We start from the raw sequence: 20,375 nt of genomic DNA, 5'->3' as shown, positions 1-20,375 counted from the left end.
AAAAACCCAAGAATGTGGTGGGCAGAGCTAGGTTTCATGTTAGCACGGTTGAGATTAATGAAGTCCCCCATCAAGAGCTTCTCCCATCTTTCCTGGACCCACTCTGACTGCACCAATCGGCTCTAAAAGAACTCCACTGGCTCGCAGTAGAAGCTAGGTTTAAACTAAAGGTCACTATAACAAAGAACCATCATATTTATAGAGTGTAGACCCACACTACAACTACACTAGAAACCTTCAGTCAGCATGGTCACAGTTGATCCCAATGCCCCACTTCAGCTGCCATAAACACGGAGAGCCATCTATGGAGCTGCCTCGACAAAAAATGTAGAGAGCATTGGGCTCCAAATTCAGAGCCAACACAAACATCTGATAACTGAAATTTTGAAGAAAGGCTTAGCCTAGGACTTGTCCTCAAAGTTCAAAGGTGAAGAATGACGGACTGGGCTTAAACACTTTATTATGCTGTATAGATTTGGATTCCTTTTTTGCAAGTTCTAAAAGTTATTTTAATTTGAGAATTAGTGCTTTACAAACACTTACATAAAGAAACCAATGAACTTTCCTTGTACAGCTTTAATCTCCCGAGCACATTCCAGTTGTGAAACTGATAGTTCAAATACAATTATTTAAAAATAAAAAAAACTTCAGTGCCATAAGCAATAAATTAAAGAATCTATACCACACGGAATTTTCAAATCTGTACACATGTACGAAGTGCAGAAAATTGACTTTTCCGTAAAGGTTTTAGGACTTAATTGGAAAAAAACACTAAAAAATGTCCACATGGTCACATTTACAATCTTACAGAGTATGAAACGGAGGGTTACATATGGTGTTGGAAGGAGGACTGTAAAAGAACAGAAAGTTGCAGTAATAAGCATATTTGGAAATACATTGCTAATAGTACGATGATGTTACAACAATATCTTAAGTTCTGAAAAATAGAATCTGTGGCTATAACTGCCAAATACAGATTGGTGGAGTGTAAAAACAGAAGCGCACAACAGCAACTAGAACAGTGCAAGATGACCATAACAATACCAAGCATAGTTAAACACCCAACAACAGTGTACAACTTGGAGGGATTCAAGTAGTCTTACTTCCGAGTTCACATTGGAGAGAAAACCAAACATCCCAGTAATTTTCAATAAATACACAGATATCTTAAACTATAAACATATGCACTAAGACACAAAGCACTGTTTCGACTTTAGAAACTATGCCAGACTTATGTTACAACATAATTCCAAGTTGTCTTACACTTAAATAGAAAAAATAAAAAGCACTTGCTCAGCTCCACTAAGGAGCAGCATTGCAAGCTGCACGTCGTTCTGGAACGTGTGGGCACCAATGTTGTAAGCCACGCCACAGAAGTAATGACTTCATGTCACACGGATTGCCCCGGCCAGCACTCCATTACATTTTGAGTCCAAACTACAAACAAGGGCAGCCAAGTTCTGCTCTGAAAATGCAGGGCTTGTCCCATTAGCAGACAGGCTCTTTCTGCCTGCCACCCCCTCAGACCCAAGCAGGGCTCCTGTCACAACACAGCAAGTCTCACCCTCATAGCAGGGCTTTCCCTCCTTACAACGAGGCAGGGTTTCCCCCTTGACCCCAGGCTGGACAAGTCCACCTCTAACAGCAGGGCAGGGTTCCAGTCACATTACCAATAGTGCTAATAAGATTTTTCCAGAGAAGAACAGATCAATTATTGTTACTTCTAACACAACCAAGTGGTGTTTTCTAAAATACAAAACAGAATTCAAAAAGAGTGCAGCGTGCCACTGACAGTCAATGCTTATATTTATAAAACAGGTTTTAGAAAAGGCATATGTTTATTAATATTAGAAAACAAGTTGGCACGAACATGGGATATTCCTGCTTGTGCACAAAGTGATTAACTGGACGATATAAAAGCTGAAACTCACAACTACATGCTGCGTCATTTGTCCACCAAGCAGACGCTGGCACGTTAGTGGCGCAGGACATTGATCAGTGCATTAAACTGGGAACATAACACCCCTCCCCAATCTTCTCCAGACCAAAAAGCCTGCACAACACACAGCCTTCCTCAAACTGCTTACACACGCCTCTGCTGAGGGTCATCAGAAAATGGAATGAATACAAAACACGGCAACATGTCCCAGATATCAGTGCTGCAACACAATGCAAAAATACAATCTGCAGGTCTCAAATGCACATTTAAACACCCACAGCTAACATTTAAAATCTATACCATTCTTGGAATTTAAAAATCACATACATAATCTAACCAACCTAAAAACATTTAAAAAAACAAATGACCCATCTTCCCTGAGGTTACCTCCTACTCAGTGCATGGTACAATTTCTAGGAATTAAGCAGTGGCAAAGTCATTAAAATTACAAAACTACAAAATAAAAAGTTGTAGAGGTCTGCCCCACACAGAACAACATGGTCACTTTGAAAGTAAACACTTGTTCAGTTAAAGTATTCACTGCAACATGGTGGCACCAATGCCTGGCTTATGAAAAGAGGATTCTTGTTTTGTGCCAGTCACAAAAACGTGATAATTTATTTTAAAAGTTTTTTTTAGCGCTGGCTAGACCCGAAGGTATCCGAGCGCTTTACATGAGATCGGACATTACATAATCAAATCTATGTGCACAATCCATGAAAATCAAGAAGAGTAGACTATCGCTGCTCACGGCTGGTCCTGCGACAGAGTAAAGTGGCAAGAAGCAGTGAACGACCAGGACGTGGACACCCTGACAACCCTTCCAAGGTGTAGTTCACTTCAGGCTATAAAATGCACAACTAAGGTGACAATATATTAACACCACAATACTGTGTACTATCTAAGACTTTCACAATTATGCATATATATGCATTTCTAGCACTAAAATATGTCTTCACAGCATAGTGATACACATGGTCCTCGATACTAACAAATCCCCACAAAGTTTTAAAAAAAGGAATGTGTGCAAATGCTTTTGGGAAACATGCAGAAAAACATAACAAGTGAGCAGTGGATGCCAACACTGTGGAACATTAGGTTATCTGAATATGTATACAACCTCCTGTTTAGCACTTTTGGCTCTGTCCCGCTGAGAAATAAAGTAAAGATTAGATTGGTCATTATTGAAAAGATGTGGTCTGTAAAACACTTCAAGAGGTAACAGCATGTCAGAAGTTGACCAGTGTCTGAAAGGATGAATGTCACACTGGACTGCTTGTGATCACGGGCCTGAATATTTATAGGCATAATACTTCAGTACTGGATAACGAGTTGACAATGTTTATGGTTGTTGCTTTGTAATTATTATATAGATAGATATTTATTTATGGTGCTTTGTAATATTCTTCTGTTAGCTGGTGAGGTGTAGACTTCAGTCTCCTTTCACTGGTCACTGGATCTGTCCAGACTTTCTATTACCCTGATGAGACGGGCATTCAAGACCCGAATCTGACTGTCCAGGCGGTCGATCTTTTCCTCCAGGCCGCTGCTGCTCCTCCTCCAGTAAAAGCCAACAGGGCCGGTCATGAAGTAGACAGCCACTACGAAGCACAGTGGAAGGACTGCATGCTCCGGCTCGCCCTCGTACTTCTGCAGAATGTACACGCAGGACAGTGCGAAGAGGAGGACTCGTACTATCCAGAAGAATCGACCAAAAAGTACATGAAGGAGGTAGAAGAAGAAACCCAAGAAGAGAGACACAAACCAATAGGCAATGAGGACCGAGCCGACAAGCAAAAGAGCGCGGGTTGGATTATTAGCAACTGCTGCTGGACTGAAGTAGTGAGTCAAGTTGGAGGCTGAAAGGGAAAGAAAAAACAAAACTCAAGACAACTTTCCACATTCAAGTTAAAGTACAAAAGTCCTATTACCTTTGAAATAATTAAAAAAGTAAACCACCACCAGTGAGCCCCATTCTTGAAAACTGACCACCTACGGCAAGGATGCAAACACCCTGGTAAACCTAGGAGAGAAATTTCAGGTTTAAGAAAAAGTTAAAATGACAAGTTTGGAAACTGCTTCAAAACATTCCAGCTTAGGATACTCCCCAACATCCTTTTAGACCTTCACAAGTCCTTTTCTTTTACTGGGGAGTAGTGACAGGCTGAGGACTTGTGGGATCACATCAAAGAGTAGACGAGGAAAAAAATCAAGTATATAGTCTTACTTCTGCTGTGGGAGTCAAACTTTGGCTTTTCACAGGGCTATGAAAGCCTGGAACATTGGCATGTCATGGTTAGGGTCATAGAATGTAAGGCCAGGGTACTAGCTTCCAGCGTGTTGAGAGCCTCCAGGAAAGACAGTGAGCCCTGTAGCAGGCAGCTGCCCCCCCTCCCCTGCCTACTACCAACAAACACCGCCGAATGGCAGAAACTGGAATGAGGAACACAGAGTTCATTCACATTTGTTGCCCAGGGTCAGTATGGACCAAGCACCCATGACTGAAAACCAAACCTCAGCTGCTGTAAGCACTAACTGGCCCTTCCCACCAACGGTCAGGAGATCTTCACTGCTATGGATTGTGATGGGGGGGGGGGGGGGGGGGGAGAAAGAGATGAGAGAGAGAAGGGTGTTACCAAGAAGTCTCCAACAAAGATACAAATGCTGTGCAACAAACCTGCTGCAAATGTACCATCATCATTGCCTCAAGTTGACGAGAACTTTGTAGGCCAAAGTACAAGGGTTTGGTGCTGCTCGTGGAGAAAACAACACAGTACTGTGTAGTTCAGCGTTTGAAAACAGAACAATGATGCATCACACACAGCCCCCAAGTATTCATATACATAGGGGCCCCCTCCCCCAGTATTCAGCTACATAGGGGCCCCCTCCCCCAGTATTCAGCTACATAGGGGCGCTCTCCCCCAGTATTCAGCTACATAGGGGCCCCCTCCCCCAGTATTCAGGTACATCGGGCCCCCTCCCCAAGTATTCATATACATAGGGGCCCCCTCCCCCAGTATTCAGGTACATCGGGCCCCCTCCCCCAGTATTCAGGTACATCGGGCCCCCTCCCCCAGTATTCAGGTACATCGGGCCCCCTCCCCCAGTATTCAGGTACATAGGGCCCCCTCCCCCAGTATTCAGGTACATAGGGCCCCCTCCCCAAGTATTCATATACATAGGGCCCCCTCCCCTAGTATTCAGCTACATAGGGGCCCCCTCCCCCAGTATTCAGCTACATAGGGCCCCCTCCCCCAGTATTCAGCTACATAGGGCAACCCCAGCAGCGGCGGCTGCTCCACTATGGTGGAGGAGCGTTGCCCCCCTGCATTTAGCCTGGGATGGGGCTTGGGGCAGGGCCAAGGTTATAATAGGCTGGAGGGGGAGCGGTGGGCTCTACCTACACTGCACATGTGGTCTTTGCAGGCCGGAGACCGCTGGCCAAACACCACATGCGCAGTGACTGCTCTCCAACCCCAGCTGCATTGCTGGGGCTGGCGAGAGCAGGCACAGACTCCCAGTCTGTCCTGGAGCACACATCTTTGGCACTCGGGCCAATCCTGAAGCTGCTCACATGTGAGAGCAGCTTCAGGATTGGCCGTAGGGCCGGCTGGAAGCCTGTGCCTTCCTGTGGTTGCGAGAAGAGTGGAAGAGCACGACACGATGCTCGAGGGCAGCAGGTAAGTTTTGTTTTTTTGTATTCCGTCCCCCGCCTCTTTGGTAAAAAATTTTTTTATTGCTCTTGTCCCCAGTCACCCCCCCTTCCTGGCCCCCTTCCCACCTCCTTTCCCTAATACCAGCCACTCCTGCCCCCGAGTATTCACACACATAGCCCCCCCAAGTATTGACATACATAGCCCCGCCCCGAAGTGTTCACATACATATAACTGCCCCCCAAGTCTTTAGCCCTCCCCTGAAGTGTTCACATACACATAGCGCCCCCCCCACCCCCCCAAGTACTCACATACATAGCCCCCGGTACTAATGTACATAGCCCCCCCAGGTACTCACGTACATACAGCACCCCCAGGTACTCACGTACATAGGCCCCCCCATCCAAGTACTCACATACATAGCCCCCAGGTACTCACGTACATATCCCCCCAAAAATTACTCACGTACATAACCCGCCCCTCGATTACTCACGTACATAAGCCCCCCTCAATTACTCACGTACATAAGCCCCCCTCAATTACTCACGTACATAAGCCCCCTCAAGTACTCACGTACATAACCCCCTCAAGTACTCACGTACATAACCCCCCTCAAGTACTCACGTACATAACCCCCCTCAAGTACTCACGTACATAACCCCCCTCAAGTACTCACGTACATAACCCCCCTCAAGTACTCACGTACATAACCCCCCTCAAGTACTCACGTACATAACCCCCCTCAAGTACTCACGTACATAACCCCCCTCAAGTACTCACGTACATAACCCCCCTCAAGTACTCACGTACATAACCCCCCTCAAGTACTCACGTACATAACCCCCCTCAAGTACTCACGTACATAACCCCCCTCAAGTACTCACGTACATAACCCCCCTCAAGTACTCACGTACATAACCCGCCTCAAGTACTCACGTACATAACCCGCCTCAAGTACTCACGTACATAACCCCCCTCAAGTACTCACGTACATAACCCCCCTCAAGTACTCACGTACATAACCCCCCTCAAGTACTCACGTACATAACCCCCCTCAAGTACTCACGTACATAACCCCTTCTCAAGTACTCACGTACATAGCCCACCCCCAAGTGCTCACGTACATAGCCCACCCCCAAGTGCTCACATACATAGCCCACCCCCAAGTGCTCACATACATAGCCCACCCCCAAGTGCTCACGTACATAGCCCACCCCCAAGTGCTCACGTACACAGCCCACCCCCAAGTGCTCGCGTACACAGCCCCCCAGTACTCGCGTACACAGCCCCCCAGTACTCGCGTACACAGCCCCCCAGTACTCGCGTACACAGCCCCCCAGTACTCGCGTACACAGCCCCCCAGTACTCGCGTACACAGCCCCCCAGTACTCGCGTACACAGCCCCCCAGTACTCGCGTACACAGCCCCCCAGTACTCGCGTACACAGCCCCCCAGTACTCGCGTACACAGCCCCCCAGTACTCGCGTACACAGCCCCCCAGTACTCGCGTACACAGCCCCCCAGTACTCGCGTACACAGCCCCCCAGTACTCGCGTACACAGCCCCCCAGTACTCGCGTACACAGCCCCCCAGTACTCGCGTACACAGCCCCCCAGTACTCGCGTACACAGCCCCCCAGTACTCGCGTACACAGCCCCCCCAGTACTCGCGTACACAGCCCCCCCAGTACTCGCGTACACAGCCCCCCAGTACTCGCGTACACAGCCCCCCAGTACTCGCGTACACAGCCCCCCAGTACTCGCGTACACAGCCCCCCAGTACTCGCGTACACAGCCCCCCAGTACTCGCGTACACAGCCCCCCAGTATACACAGCCCCCCCAGTACTCGCATACACAGCCCCCCAGTACTCTCATACACAGCCCCCCAGTACTCGCGTACACAGCCCCCCCCAGTATACACAGCCCCCCCAGTACTCGCATACACAGCCCCCCCAGTACTCGCATACACAGCCCCCCCAGTACTCGCATACACAGCCCCCCAGTACTCTCATACACAGCCCCCCAGTACTCTCATACACAGCCCCCCCAGTACTAGCATACACAGCCCCCCCAGTACTCGCATACACAGCCCCCCCAGTACTCGCATACACAGCCCCCCCAGTACTCGCATACACAGCCCCCCAGTACTCGCATACACAGCCCCCCAGTACTCGCATACACAGCCCCCCCAGTATACACAGCCCCCCCAGTACTCGCATACACAGCCCCCCCAGTACTCGCATACACAGCCCCCCCAGTACTCGCATACACAGCCCCCCCAGTACTCGTATACACAGCCCCCCCAGTACTCGCATACACAGCCCCCCAGTACTCGCATACACAGCCCCCCCAGTACTCGCATACACAGCCCCCCCAGTACTCGCATACACAGCCCCCCCAAGTATTCACGTACATAGCCCCCCCCCCCCCCAAGTATTCACGTACATAGACCCCCCAAATATTCACGTACATAGACCCCCCAAATATTCACGTACATAGACCCCCCCAAATATTCACGTACATAGCGCCCCCCCAAATATTCACGTACATAGCGCCCCCCCCCCAAGTATTCACGTACATAGCATCTGCTTTCCCAAGTAGTCACGTACCATCAATCCCAAGAACGTCAAGCAGATCAGTCCATATTCTCCACAGCGTGTCCACCAAAATGTCAACACCGTACACGAACCGTTCTGTGATCCTGGAGAAAAACTACCCAAACAGAATGTAATAAGTTAGCAGGATAAGGAGCATATAGAAGCACTTATGAATTAATACATACAGAACATTTTCAAAAGAGCACACTCGTTATGGTCTGCGATGGTACAAGGCAAGAAGTCCATCCATAGCCTTAATAGGGCCAGAAACGGCAGGAATGTGCACTCTCACCATGCCAAAACAAACGAACAGGCTCTGTGGAAACACCCTTGCTTAACTGACATGGCTGTGCCTATGACAGACCCACAAGATACTGCCATACGATTGTACAACAGCCAAAGATGGAACCTTAGCAACAACAGCAAAAGTGCCACCAGGTGAAAGACTACAATAAGCTGTAGGGCCAGCAACACCCCATTCAATAGCAGTCTTGTTCGCCCTTACACCTTTCAACAGTGCAGACATGTTGAGCTCTCAGATAGTGGTGCCATGTACACTTTCCCCAAACAACCAGAACTGTAACACCCAATATGCATTTGAAACAATATGTTAAAATGACCTTTGAAGCAAATGGTCTTCTAAACTTCAGTAAAGAAACCAATTCTATATCAGGACCGGAGGCGAGGATTAGGCTCTACTTTCAGTGCTTTATTTTCTCCAGCAGCCGTACTGAAACAAAAACAAAACTAGATTTCTCATCAAACCATGGGATCAGAAAAAACAGTCCACCAATCAGAGCAGACGTCGTCCTTTAGCAGCCGCCGGGACGATTTTGCTCCTGCTCTCTCCACGGTGCTCGTTTGCCAGACCACCCCCCCCCTCCCGCCTCGCCGCTCTCTGTCTCCCGCCTTCAACTCTATTACAGAGCAGACAGTGGTGCCAGCCGTGCACGTGCTAGCACTCAGGGGGAAGAGAAAAGGTGCATCAATAGTTGTCTGGGACTTTCAGAGAGCGGCTGCCTGGAGCGTTCTACCTGCAGCGCTCAGTGGTGACTCGCACAGGCGGTACAAATATACACCTTAAGATCTATAGGGTAAGAGGTAGTCCACAGGCCTATTACCTGATCACTGGGTATGCCCAGGACATTAACCCCTAATACTTATTTACCTTTGGGGTGATTCCCAGGTTATCCCAATATATCAGTTACCCTACTCAAGTTGACAAAATGGAAGACTATGGTGATTATTAAGAGGAGGAAGAAATACAGTACCTACCTATAGATGACTTCTACCAAATAATGGACGTGTGCATTTTCCGAGCAGTTATGCAGGTAGCGGCGCCCTTGGAGAGGAAAATTCAGAAATTGCAGGCTAAATGCCCAAGACCCCTTGATCAAAGGAAGAACCTTCTGGGTCTCAGACCCCCGTACCTCCAGGGCAGCCCATAACAGACCTGGGTTCCCAACACAAGCGCCCAGCTAAGGTTTCGGGTTTCCTCATTGCCCCAGAGGTGCTGTCCAGCTGGGCCCAGCGGGCTGGCATCCTGTTGGGAAATGCAAACTGTGCACTGTCTGAGCATCGCAGGTTTTTGTTAAGATCGACCTCAAGTTGGGGGAGCTTGCGACCTCAGAGGCGGGTCCCATTGCGGAGGGTAACTTGTTTGGTGACCCGTTTATTAAAGAATTAGGAACATTTTTGAACACCTTCACATCCTTAGAGAAGGCCCAGACTTCTATTAAACACATTTTCACCATGCATGTTTTTGCCGGAGCCGGTCGTGGTAGAAGACGCTCGACCGGTCGTGCTCTCTACCAGTCCTCGACATGGAGTGGAGATAGCCGCCATGGCCAATGGCAGGACACAGCAACGCTTGGTACCTTCTACAACACCAGAACCTATGCCCGATGCAGAGGGTCGAGAGGAAGGGGCAACTGCCAGCATCAGAATCAATCAGGTGAGAGTTCAGCCCTCCAAGGGCATATGCTTGGGAGGGTTTCCTCCACTGGTGGCACCTCCTCACTTCAGATGCATGGGTGTTGCAGACGGTACAGGGGTTCCGGATGAAGTTTGCGGGGTCTCCCTTTCAACCGTCTCCCCCGCTCCCATTGGCCTTCTCCCCGGAACAGTCCGAACTGATAGAAATAGAAGTCCGCCAATTGGTGGAGAAAGGGGCTGTGGTTTAATCCACCCTCCACCCGGGGGTTCTCTCAGTAACCTTTTCCTGTTGGAGAAGAGGAATGGAGGTTACCGCCCAGTGATTAATCTCAAGGAATTCAACGGGTGGTTGATCAACCGATGCTTCAAAATGAAGGGTATACATCTCCTCCAGTCTGGGGATTAGATGGTCCGTCTGGATCTCAAACATTCCTGCCTCACAATCCCAATCTTTCCTCCGCACGGACGTTTTCTCCAGTTCTTATGGAGATCTCTGGTGTTCCAATTCACCTCCCTTCCTTTCGGTCTGTCATCCGCGCCGCGGTGCTTCACTAAGGTAATGAAGCCTGTGATCGAGCACTTCTGGACCCGAGGAATCCGGCTGATTGTCTATCTCGACGATATTCTGATTAAGAGTCAGTGTCCCTCGAGGTTAGTGAATCAACTTCAGATGGCAATAGACCTTTTAGAATCTCTGGGGTTTGTGATAAATGAAGAAATGTCCGCCCTCGTCCCTTCTCAATCGCCCATATTTTTGGGGGTTGTAGTGGACTCGGTAGCAGTCACCCTCAGACTTCCTTTGCGCAGGCTCACAAAAATCAGGCATGTGCTCTGGCAAACATTATCCAAGCCTTCCATCACCCTGCGTCACTTAGCCAGGGTGCTGGGCCTACTCTCTTCTTTGATACAGACAATCTTCCCAGGTCTCCTACACTACGGGGAACTACATCGCCTCAAGATATCACACTTGCGTTGCGGTCTCAGTTACTCCCAATCCATCCCTATCTCGGAGGAGGCAAGGGAGTAACTGTGGTGGTGGATGAACTACTGTCATGGCTGTGGCAGGCGTGAGGCATCGACAGATCAGGGGTACACAGACATACTTACATTATACAGAATGACTGGGAAGCGAGTGCCTGCTGTACTACAATTCCAAGCATCCTCTAGGGTTATCACAGGAAGTGGCTCTGGAGGTCAGCAGTCCTGGATATAGCCCCTCCTGTTTGATGAACCAGTGCTTGTCATTCCATTTCCCGTCTGGATTCCTATACTTGCCGTTTGATATCGTCCGCGTTTGGATTTCCTGGCTCGCTCTCACGGGGAGAGCACTGCTCTGTCTCAAGTACTGAACCCTTGTTGGGTTTCCCTGCTGATTATCCTCTATTTTCCTTCGACGAAGCGCATCCCGGAGCTCCACTATTTCTCTCTTGAACTTCTTTCCTGCTGGCAGTGGAAGCCAGCTGGTAACTGTTCCGGTAATCCAGCTCATTTAGACTTTGGATGGCGGTGCAGGGCCGGAGGTTTCTGCATTTTTTCAGATCTTGTTCTGCCCGCTCCTGTGATGTAACAGGGAGCATCTGCACACTAGGAACTGATAAGTGGAAGGCGCGCTCTGCGTTCCGCTTTCAGTTACCTTCTGAATTTTTGGGGGTTTTGTTTCGATTGCCCTTCTCCATTGAGACTGGTTTCTTACATAGCAATATTACCTCGGGTGGAGAGCATCTTTTGCAGGACTTTTGGCCTCTGTTTGACACCCCCTTGTGTGTGGCATCCCCTTTGCTTGTGGACAAAGTCTTGCTGGACTTGTGACATCCCTTTCATTTCTCTATTGTGATAAATGCTGGGATTTTGACTATGCTTCTATAGGAAGGAGGGTACCAGGATAAGGGTAAAACGTATTGGTATGCCTGTGCTCCGATTCTTGTCCCCTCTCTCGCACAGAGGGTCTTTCTGTCTAGGTAAATGTACTCGAGTGTCCTGGTGGTCTACCGTAATCCAAGGAGGTTCGACCAGCGCATCTGCAGCCCAGCAGTGTCTGTTTTTCCCCCTTATTTACCCTTTTCCCCAGTGCACTGCCTATCAGAGAACTGAGGTAGAGCATAACTGTGTGGCAGTGTGGAAGGGAAGTGTGGATCTAGAGTCTTTCCATCATCCCCGCTGGGAGTTCTAGAAGGTTATTGGCATTTGTGTCTACCATTCCAGACAACCATATGGACGCTTGGAACGGCTGGGCTATTTTCGGCTCCCACCCTGATCTGGTTATAGAGTCAGATGCAAGCGGGTCAGGCAGGGGAGCCCGTTGCGGGGAATTCTCCCCCGAAGGAAAGTGGTCCTCCACAGAACAACCCCTGGACATCGACTGCTTGGAGCTAATGGCGGGCTCTTTCACGGGAAAGTGTCGGACCAAGGACAAGGCTCATTGCTGTGATCTTCTAAAGATGGGCAATGTGGCGGCTGTCCAGTATGTCAACCACCTTGGGTGCACCCGGTCCAAAGAGCTATTTGACCTAGCACGAGCACTGTGGGACTATTGCCTGGTCATAAAGCAAAGGTGTAGTGCGCGCACAACCGTTTGGATGATTATTAAGTTTTGTTGTTGAATCGTGCTCCGGGGTATCACTCTCCGAAAGTGAGTGTCAATATAAACTGGGATTCAATCCAACGACAAAATTCAAAGAAACCCTACAGATTATCATCCAAGCAGCAGTCGACAAAGGCACCATCAATGAAAAAACACAAAAATATCTCATACAACCTAATCCTAAGAGCCCGACAATTTTCATGGTACCTAAAATTCACAAGAATCCCACCAAGCCACCATGTCGACCCATTGTCTCCACTCGGGGGAGTTTACATGAACCAGTGGGCAAATTCTTAGACCGCCATCTACAACCCAGCGTCAACACCATGAGATCCTTTATCAAAGACACCACTGACTTTCTTATCAAATTAAACCAAATCAACCTCACGGATGAAGAAGACATATACCTATGCACCGTAGATGTCAACTCATTATACACCTCCATTCCCCACCAACTAGGTCTGGAAGCTATTGAACAAGCTCTTTTACGGTCAAATCATCCACAGGATCTACAAGTATTTTTGATGGAATTGATGCAATTTACCCTACTGCACAGCTATTTTCAATACAATGATGAATGGTTCCAACAGCTCACAGGTACATCTATGGGCAATTGCGCCGCTCCTGCGTATGCAAATATCTTCATGAATCACTTCGAAGAAGATCATATCCTCACTACACCAACATGGATGAACCATCTAAAGCTATACCTAAGATTCATTGATGATATATTCATCGTATGGAACGGACCAGTTCAGATTCTTGAAAATCACCTCAACCAACTAAACCTAATAGATCAACGCCTGCAGTTTACTTTTAACGTCCATCCACATTCAATCACATTTCTTGACGTCAACATCACAAAGACCTTGACAGGATTTGACACAGACCTATTCAGAAAAACTACGGATAGAAATAATACCTTGCATTATCAAAGCTTTCATCCTTTCCCTTTGAAACAACATCTCCCATATTCACAAATGCTTAGAGTAAAAAGGATTGTTTCAAACCCCAACAAAATCACCGATCAACTAAACACCCTAATACAAAGATTCAAATCACGTGGCTACCCAGATCTTGTACTACATGAAGCAAAAGAACGTTCATCTACTATATCTCGCAATGAACTTTTGAGGACCCAAACCAAATCTGACAAAAACCTAATCACAGTAGTCTCTAAATACTCCACCATGAGCGCTTCTTATAAACACATTATAAAAAAACATTGGCAGCTCTTGAAATTGGAACAAGATTTCAATCACATTTTTGACAACGAACCAGTCTTCGCCTACACCAGAAATAAAAATATTGGAGAAATACTCAAACCTACACAACCATCAACTGGACAACCTATTTTTAAAGGGACCACTCCATGTTTAAATTGCAACAACTGCAACAACATCATAAAAGGTAATTTCATCACACACCCGATGAAGGGGTACAAGATCAAAATCAAAGTCACCGCAACATGCGATACCTCTAATGTTATTTATATGCTCAAATGCCCCTGTGGCAAAATTTATGTCGGACAAACAGAGAGAAAAATAAAAACCAGGCTCAATGAACATAAATCTAACATCAGGACCAAACAACTCAAGTCAACAGTGGCTCAACACTTCACCGAAGCTGGACATAACGTTAGCCAATTGAAATTTTGTATCCTTGAAACAATCACAAAAAAAGAAGGCAGAGACAATCACAACTTCATATTGCAAAGAGAAAACTATTGGATTTACCAACTGAACTCCATGAAACCTTTCGGAATGAATGACCGTATGGAATTTATATGTTATCTTTAATCACTTAGTCCCTTTGCCCGGATCAAATCAGAGACTCTGCATTGACTTCCTATGTTTACACTTTTGTTATGTTTTTTTAAAGAACATTACTACCATTGTTCAGATCCACAATAATTTTTAAAATGTGAATTTTTCTCTTATTTTCTCTCTTGACACATTTTTCATAATATGATATCTCTTTTAGCTAACACCTATATACTTATTCTTTAGAATTGTTCATATTATTTACTCCGATTGAGTCTGTTTTCATTCTCGGACCTATCACCATAGTCTGTTTACACTTTTCATCACACCCCCCACGTCACTCCGTATAGAATCACTTATACTTCCGAGTTGGGATTCGTAGTGAGCACCTTTCCCGCGCACCGCCGGTCGAAACGAAGACTTCACTGACACTTGGTAAGAGTTTAGTAACGAGCTCACACCTATTATCCTTTTAAGACTATCACGTCACGCTTTAGATTTTTATCTTCGTTCACCTCGTTTGAACGTTATCACTTGATTCCGTTAACTAATAGTTATCATACATTCTGCACTCTTAATGTTTTTAGCCACGGGTGTTTTTGAGTTACCGAATTCAGTTTACCATATAAGGGTTCCACCTTTATCAGATTGGTTTGTATACTCCACAATTCTTTTTCGGTGGACTACATTTACGCACAACAGTGGATACATCAATGTCAACTTCACAACCACCTATCATCTAGACTCTCACTGTTTTAAACTAACAATCAACAGTCCCCATGCTTCTCTTATACTTACTCTTGTCCTCTTTAGATTTCCCCTGACGAAGGCATATAATGCCGAAATGCATTGGGAAACAGAATATGGAAGTTCAAACAATTGTTTAAAACGCATGTGAATTGCTACAATTCTTCAAGCTTTATGAAACTTCAAATGAACAATAAAGCTTTGTGTGTTTAAAAAAACTTGACAACAGCTTTCTTTAAATACAGAAACCTCCTCTGAGGACTATCATCTGTGCCAGGGGGACACACCCCATGTTGGGGGTGCATCTCACTATTGCCTGGTCAATCACGTCACCCTGTCTGCGGAGCATTTGCCGGGTCAATCCAATCAGGTAGCGGCATTGGAGAGACACAAGCCTTTGGAGGTTTCACCCGATGATATTCACGGCCCAGCAAAAGAGATGGGGACCCTTCTCGAGCGACCTTTTTGAATCCAGGCTGTATCAGCAGCTGGACAGGTACTGCAACTGGTGCCCAGATACCGGAGCAGTAGCCTTCGATGCCTTTCTCCAAGATTGGAGAGTGCTTATGCCTTTCCCCCAATCGCAATGATCATGCGAGTCTCCACTCACATACGCCGGCAATTTGTGGACCTAGTGTTGGTCACCCCAATAAGGAGATCTCAAGTCTGGTTTCCAGTTCTGAAGAACTTTCTTGGGATTTTCCAATCCCTCTACCCCGGTATCAGGATCTCCTACATGGATCCCCAGGGGAACCCTCATCATCTAGTACTCTCTCGGACCCTTTGTCTCTCGGTGTGGCAGATTACAGAGAACGGTGTAAAGTCCTGAGCATTTCATCTCAAGCTGCAACCCTACTCACCAAGGCGTGGGCGGTCGGCACACACAAGCGATACAGATCCACCTGGTTTAGGTGGTCTCCGTGTCAAAAGGCAATTTGATCCAGTGAGGACAGAGGTTGTGAATATCCTAAATTTTCTGGCGGAATTCGCAACCGATGGTTTGGCTTACCGTTCGATCAATACTTTTCGCTCAGCGATCTCCGCTGATTATGCGGTGGTGGATTGACATCCGGTTGGGTAGCATCCGCTGGTGTGTTCTCATGAATAAAGAGGAGGCTAAAGCGGCGACAAGGACTATTGAAAGACGACGGCTGATCCAATTGGTGAACTGGTGTGTAAACTCCTATGGGGCATTAGGTCGTCTAATTCCCCGGAACCGGGTTATTCACAGCTTTGGGACATTCATACGGTTATTCAAGCCTTGGCCATCTAATAGGTATCTTTCAAGGAAACAGATGTCGGCCAAGCTAGCTACATTACTTTGCCTCATTCCCTGTCAGATGTACGGATGCTGGATCTTACAGGTAGAGTATTTACTCCGGGAGGAGTCACTTTCCACATCTAAAGACGTACAAAATATAACTCAAGGATTGTGTCATACCCCGTTTTCCCTGATAAGCCTAAATTGCGTGTGGTAAAATATGACTGAGGAAATCCGCCCTCTGGGCGAACGACAATTGTTTATCGCTCTTAAAAGACCTCACAGGGCAGTGGCTTCCCCCACTATTGCCAGATGGGCCCTACTGTGGAAATTTAGCTTGTAACTGAACATTATCTGCGCCATCTTGCCTCTCCCCAGCGCCACGCACAGCGAACGCACGGCCGCCATATTAGGCACCCCACTCTCTCTCTCCCCGCTCATTGTCGATCGCCAGCACGTTCCCCTGGCGCTGCAAGCATTCCCCGCGCGCCGGCCACCCCCGCTCTCTCATACACGGGCCATAAACCCTCTCCTTCTGCGCGACCCTGCCATGGAATCACACCCCGCGCCTGACCGACATCCCATACATGGTCATGCATCTCTTTGATAACCCCCTTCCTCTGCGCCCCATTGTCCGAACCGATCCCAGGCCATCACCTAGCCCTGCGGATGCAGTTTATTGCCCCTACTGTAAGGGAAACACCCCATATCAAAGGGATTACAGTAGATCAAAGCCCCTACCCCCTGAGACCCAGCCGGTCGCACACACCCCCGGGAATTGGCGGAATGTCCAGCTGTGTGATAGCCATCTCCTACTGTGGATGGGGTGGGGACTTCCACTGTAGATATGTGTGGGAACGAGCTCGAAGTGGGGATTCCGAGGATGTTCTTTCATGTTCCAAGACAATCTCAAGAATGTGCCATTTATGATAACTCTGCAATAAAGTCATAAACCTGTGTATAAGAGGCCAGGCCTCAGAGATGCAGTTAGAGAACCTCGTCACGATACCTTGCCGTCTGATCTGATGTGTTCTGCTCCGACGGAATAAAACTTTGTTTCCTGCCTTCCAGTCTCCGGCACCTGCCTCTTTATTGGTTTAACATCGAATGGTATAAGAGGCGATTACCGCCGGGCAATACTTGAAAGGTTATCGACTGAAACTGCCGCTACCGTTTAACAATTGGCGTCCCAAGCGTGGGGCCCATCAGCGACACGTGGATCCAGTGGGAGAGGTCCTGACGACAGAGTGAACGACTGCAACGATCGGGAGTGCTCCTGCCCGATAGACCCTCGTCTGGCAGCCGATCATCCGAACTTCACTGGTTCCGAGCAGACCTCTCTCGAGTGATCTACGGTCCTGACTGGGAACCATCAGGAGTGCCGCGGCAAATATGGAGAGTAGAGAACGATCGGGCGCTGGAGGCGGAAGACGAGAAACTGTCCACGCGGTCTGGGTAAGGTCGTGAAACACGACAAATTGCGAAATAATTGATTGATTGTTTGAAATACTAGTATTGCTCATTGATTGTTCTCTTTGAGATATTCGCTGTCTACAAACGGGGAGGAGTAGAAATACTCTCTCTCTCTCCCTTTGCAGATAGTGAAGGGTAGGTAACGCAGACTTTTGTCCCCGTTGTAACCCGTCGTGCCTATCTTTATCTCCCCATTGATTGATTGTCCGAACACTAGTTGTTCGATATTGGTTCTTTGGAGGTATTCTCTGCTTACAAATAACGAGGAATAGAGATATTCTGTCTAGTCTTTGCAAGCAGTGAAAAGATAGGTAGTGCTGACTTTTGTCCCCGTTGAAACCCGTCATGCCTATCTTCTCCCCACTGATTGGTAGTTGGTTCTGCCCGGACCGCTTATTAGAGGTGGACCATCCGGCTCCACTGGAGGGCACCCCTAATAAGGACATGTTCACTAAATATGGACTAGTCGCCGTAGCTTATAGCAAGCTATGGCATAAATATACAAGGAAGGACCCCGAGAGTCAGTGGCCACTGATGGGATCCTTCGACGACCGTAAGATAGAAATGCTAGAAATAGCTCTGCGTAGCAATAAGACGACGCCTACTATGCTGGACAGTATCGGCATGTGGCGCAAAGAAGCAACACAACGGAAAAAGAGGGAAGAGGTAAAAGCAGAAAAGGAATTACGAAAGGCAGCTCACCTTGCCGCTAGAAAGTTAGAAGAAGAAATAAAGGAGAGAAGGGAAACTAAACTAAGACAGGAGCCCGAAACATCAGGCCAGTACGCTGTTAGGACCCCCTCTATGCTCTACCCTGAGTTGTCCTCTAAGCAACGAACGAATGACGAATTACTATTAGGTCCCCCGATCATTTACATGCCCCCTCCATACGCACCCTCCCAATCGGTAGTGCAACACCCACAACCCCCAAACACAAGAGAAAGCAGTACAGGGGCCTCGGTCCTCACGGCCTCCGCGCCGGCCGAGCCTCTTGTACTGAACACAACGTCGGCAATAACGTTGGATGACCCTGAGATGAGAAAGAAAGATTCCACCAGAATGAATCGACTAACAAGGGAGGAACGAGCAGGAATCGACAAGATAGTAGGGACACTGGTGGAGCGAAAGGAAAGTGAGGAGTATATAACAGACGTGTATAACTCGTATGCCGACAGCCGCAGACGACACTTTGTCGTACGACTTTGTTATCACGCCCTGAATACATATGAGGATAGGTACCACGATAAAGGTCCCGAAGGCTTAGCGGCCCTATATAGGAAGGTAGACATTGGGGAAGAAGGAGAGGGCGATGTGACGAACCTCTTCACTCGTACACTCGAGGTCTATCGACACCTTAAAGAACACAGACAGGCCACCAAAGCAGAAACCCCCATAGCGACTAAGCCCCAGGAAGAAAGGACTGATACCATGATGCCCATCAAAGAGGCCGCCCCCTACTGGGTCCCCCCACGAGGTCAGGGAACACATGACGACATCAACCACCAAGATGCGAAGGGAAGGGTTGTATATAATTGGGTCTACCAGCCATGGGACCGACAAGATATTTTGACCTTTAGAAAAACTCTACCCGACTTAAGAAAGAACCCGACTGCCTTCTACACCGAACTAGGTAAAGCCTTAGGCTCAACAATAATGACTTTAGCAGATATCGACTTGTTCTTCGGATTATGTCTGCCGGCTGATGTGTGGCAGCAAATCCGGAAAGTTGACCACGCTGAGCCGTTCGGATATACCTGGGTACAACTCGATACCATAGATAAACAGCGAGAACCGGGACAGAAACCCCCGAAAGCCATATTGGAGCTCCCAGACAAGATTGTACAGAAATTGAAGACTCTAATCCCAGAAAGAAAGGTAGACTGGTCGATAGTGACGGCTTGTCACCAGAAACCCCAGGAGGATGTGTCTGAATACTTCTCTCGATTCGAGACGGTGTTTTCCGATTATTGTGGCCAGGACATGACCACTGCAACCGGACATCACCTCTTTGTCCAGAATTATGTGAAGGGTCTGTCACAAGAAGTCTCCCAGAAGCTACAGACCAGCGAGAGTAGTTGGGCAGCCTCCAAACCCGCAGCAATCCTCCAGATGGCCCAATACTACGAAAACCAAAAGAATGAGAACGATAGGGCGTCAGAGAGGAAGAAAAAGGAACTGAAGGAGAGGGTAATGATAGCACAGTTGCAAGGGGTGACCATAGGAAGGGAGCCCCCGAAAGGGAATTACCAACCAACCGCCCCTAGAAAGCTACCCCCTAGAGACCATACCCCTGCACCGAACAACGGACGGAGAGACTTAGATGGGAACCAATGTGCGTTCTGTAGAGGGTTCGGACACTGGAAATCCCAGTGCCCGGTCCTTCTGGAATTGAACAAAAATAGGGACCCCAGAGACACAGCATATGA

At 47.8% G+C, this 20,375-nt stretch overlaps 1 protein-coding gene across 1 annotated transcript in view; it reads right to left on the bottom strand.

The window, feature by feature from the left end:
* Positions 1-443: 443 nt before the first annotated feature.
* Positions 444-20,375, bottom strand: part of BRI3BP (BRI3 binding protein) — a 40,916-nt gene continuing 20,984 nt past the window's right edge. The window contains exons 2-3 of the mRNA XM_085634636.1: positions 8,202-8,304; positions 444-3,798 (exon numbers count right to left, since the gene is read on the bottom strand). Of these exons, the coding sequence (XP_085490762.1) occupies positions 3,383-3,798; positions 8,202-8,304 (519 nt within the window). The 3' untranslated portion in view covers positions 444-3,382. The remainder of the gene's footprint in view (positions 3,799-8,201; positions 8,305-20,375) is intronic.

The sequence above is a fragment of the Triturus cristatus genome, chromosome 11, assembly GCF_964204655.1.
Source record: "Triturus cristatus chromosome 11, aTriCri1.1, whole genome shotgun sequence".
Classification (NCBI taxonomy): Eukaryota; Metazoa; Chordata; class Amphibia; order Caudata; family Salamandridae; genus Triturus; species Triturus cristatus.
This window is presented reverse-complemented; position numbering and strand designations above follow the sequence as displayed.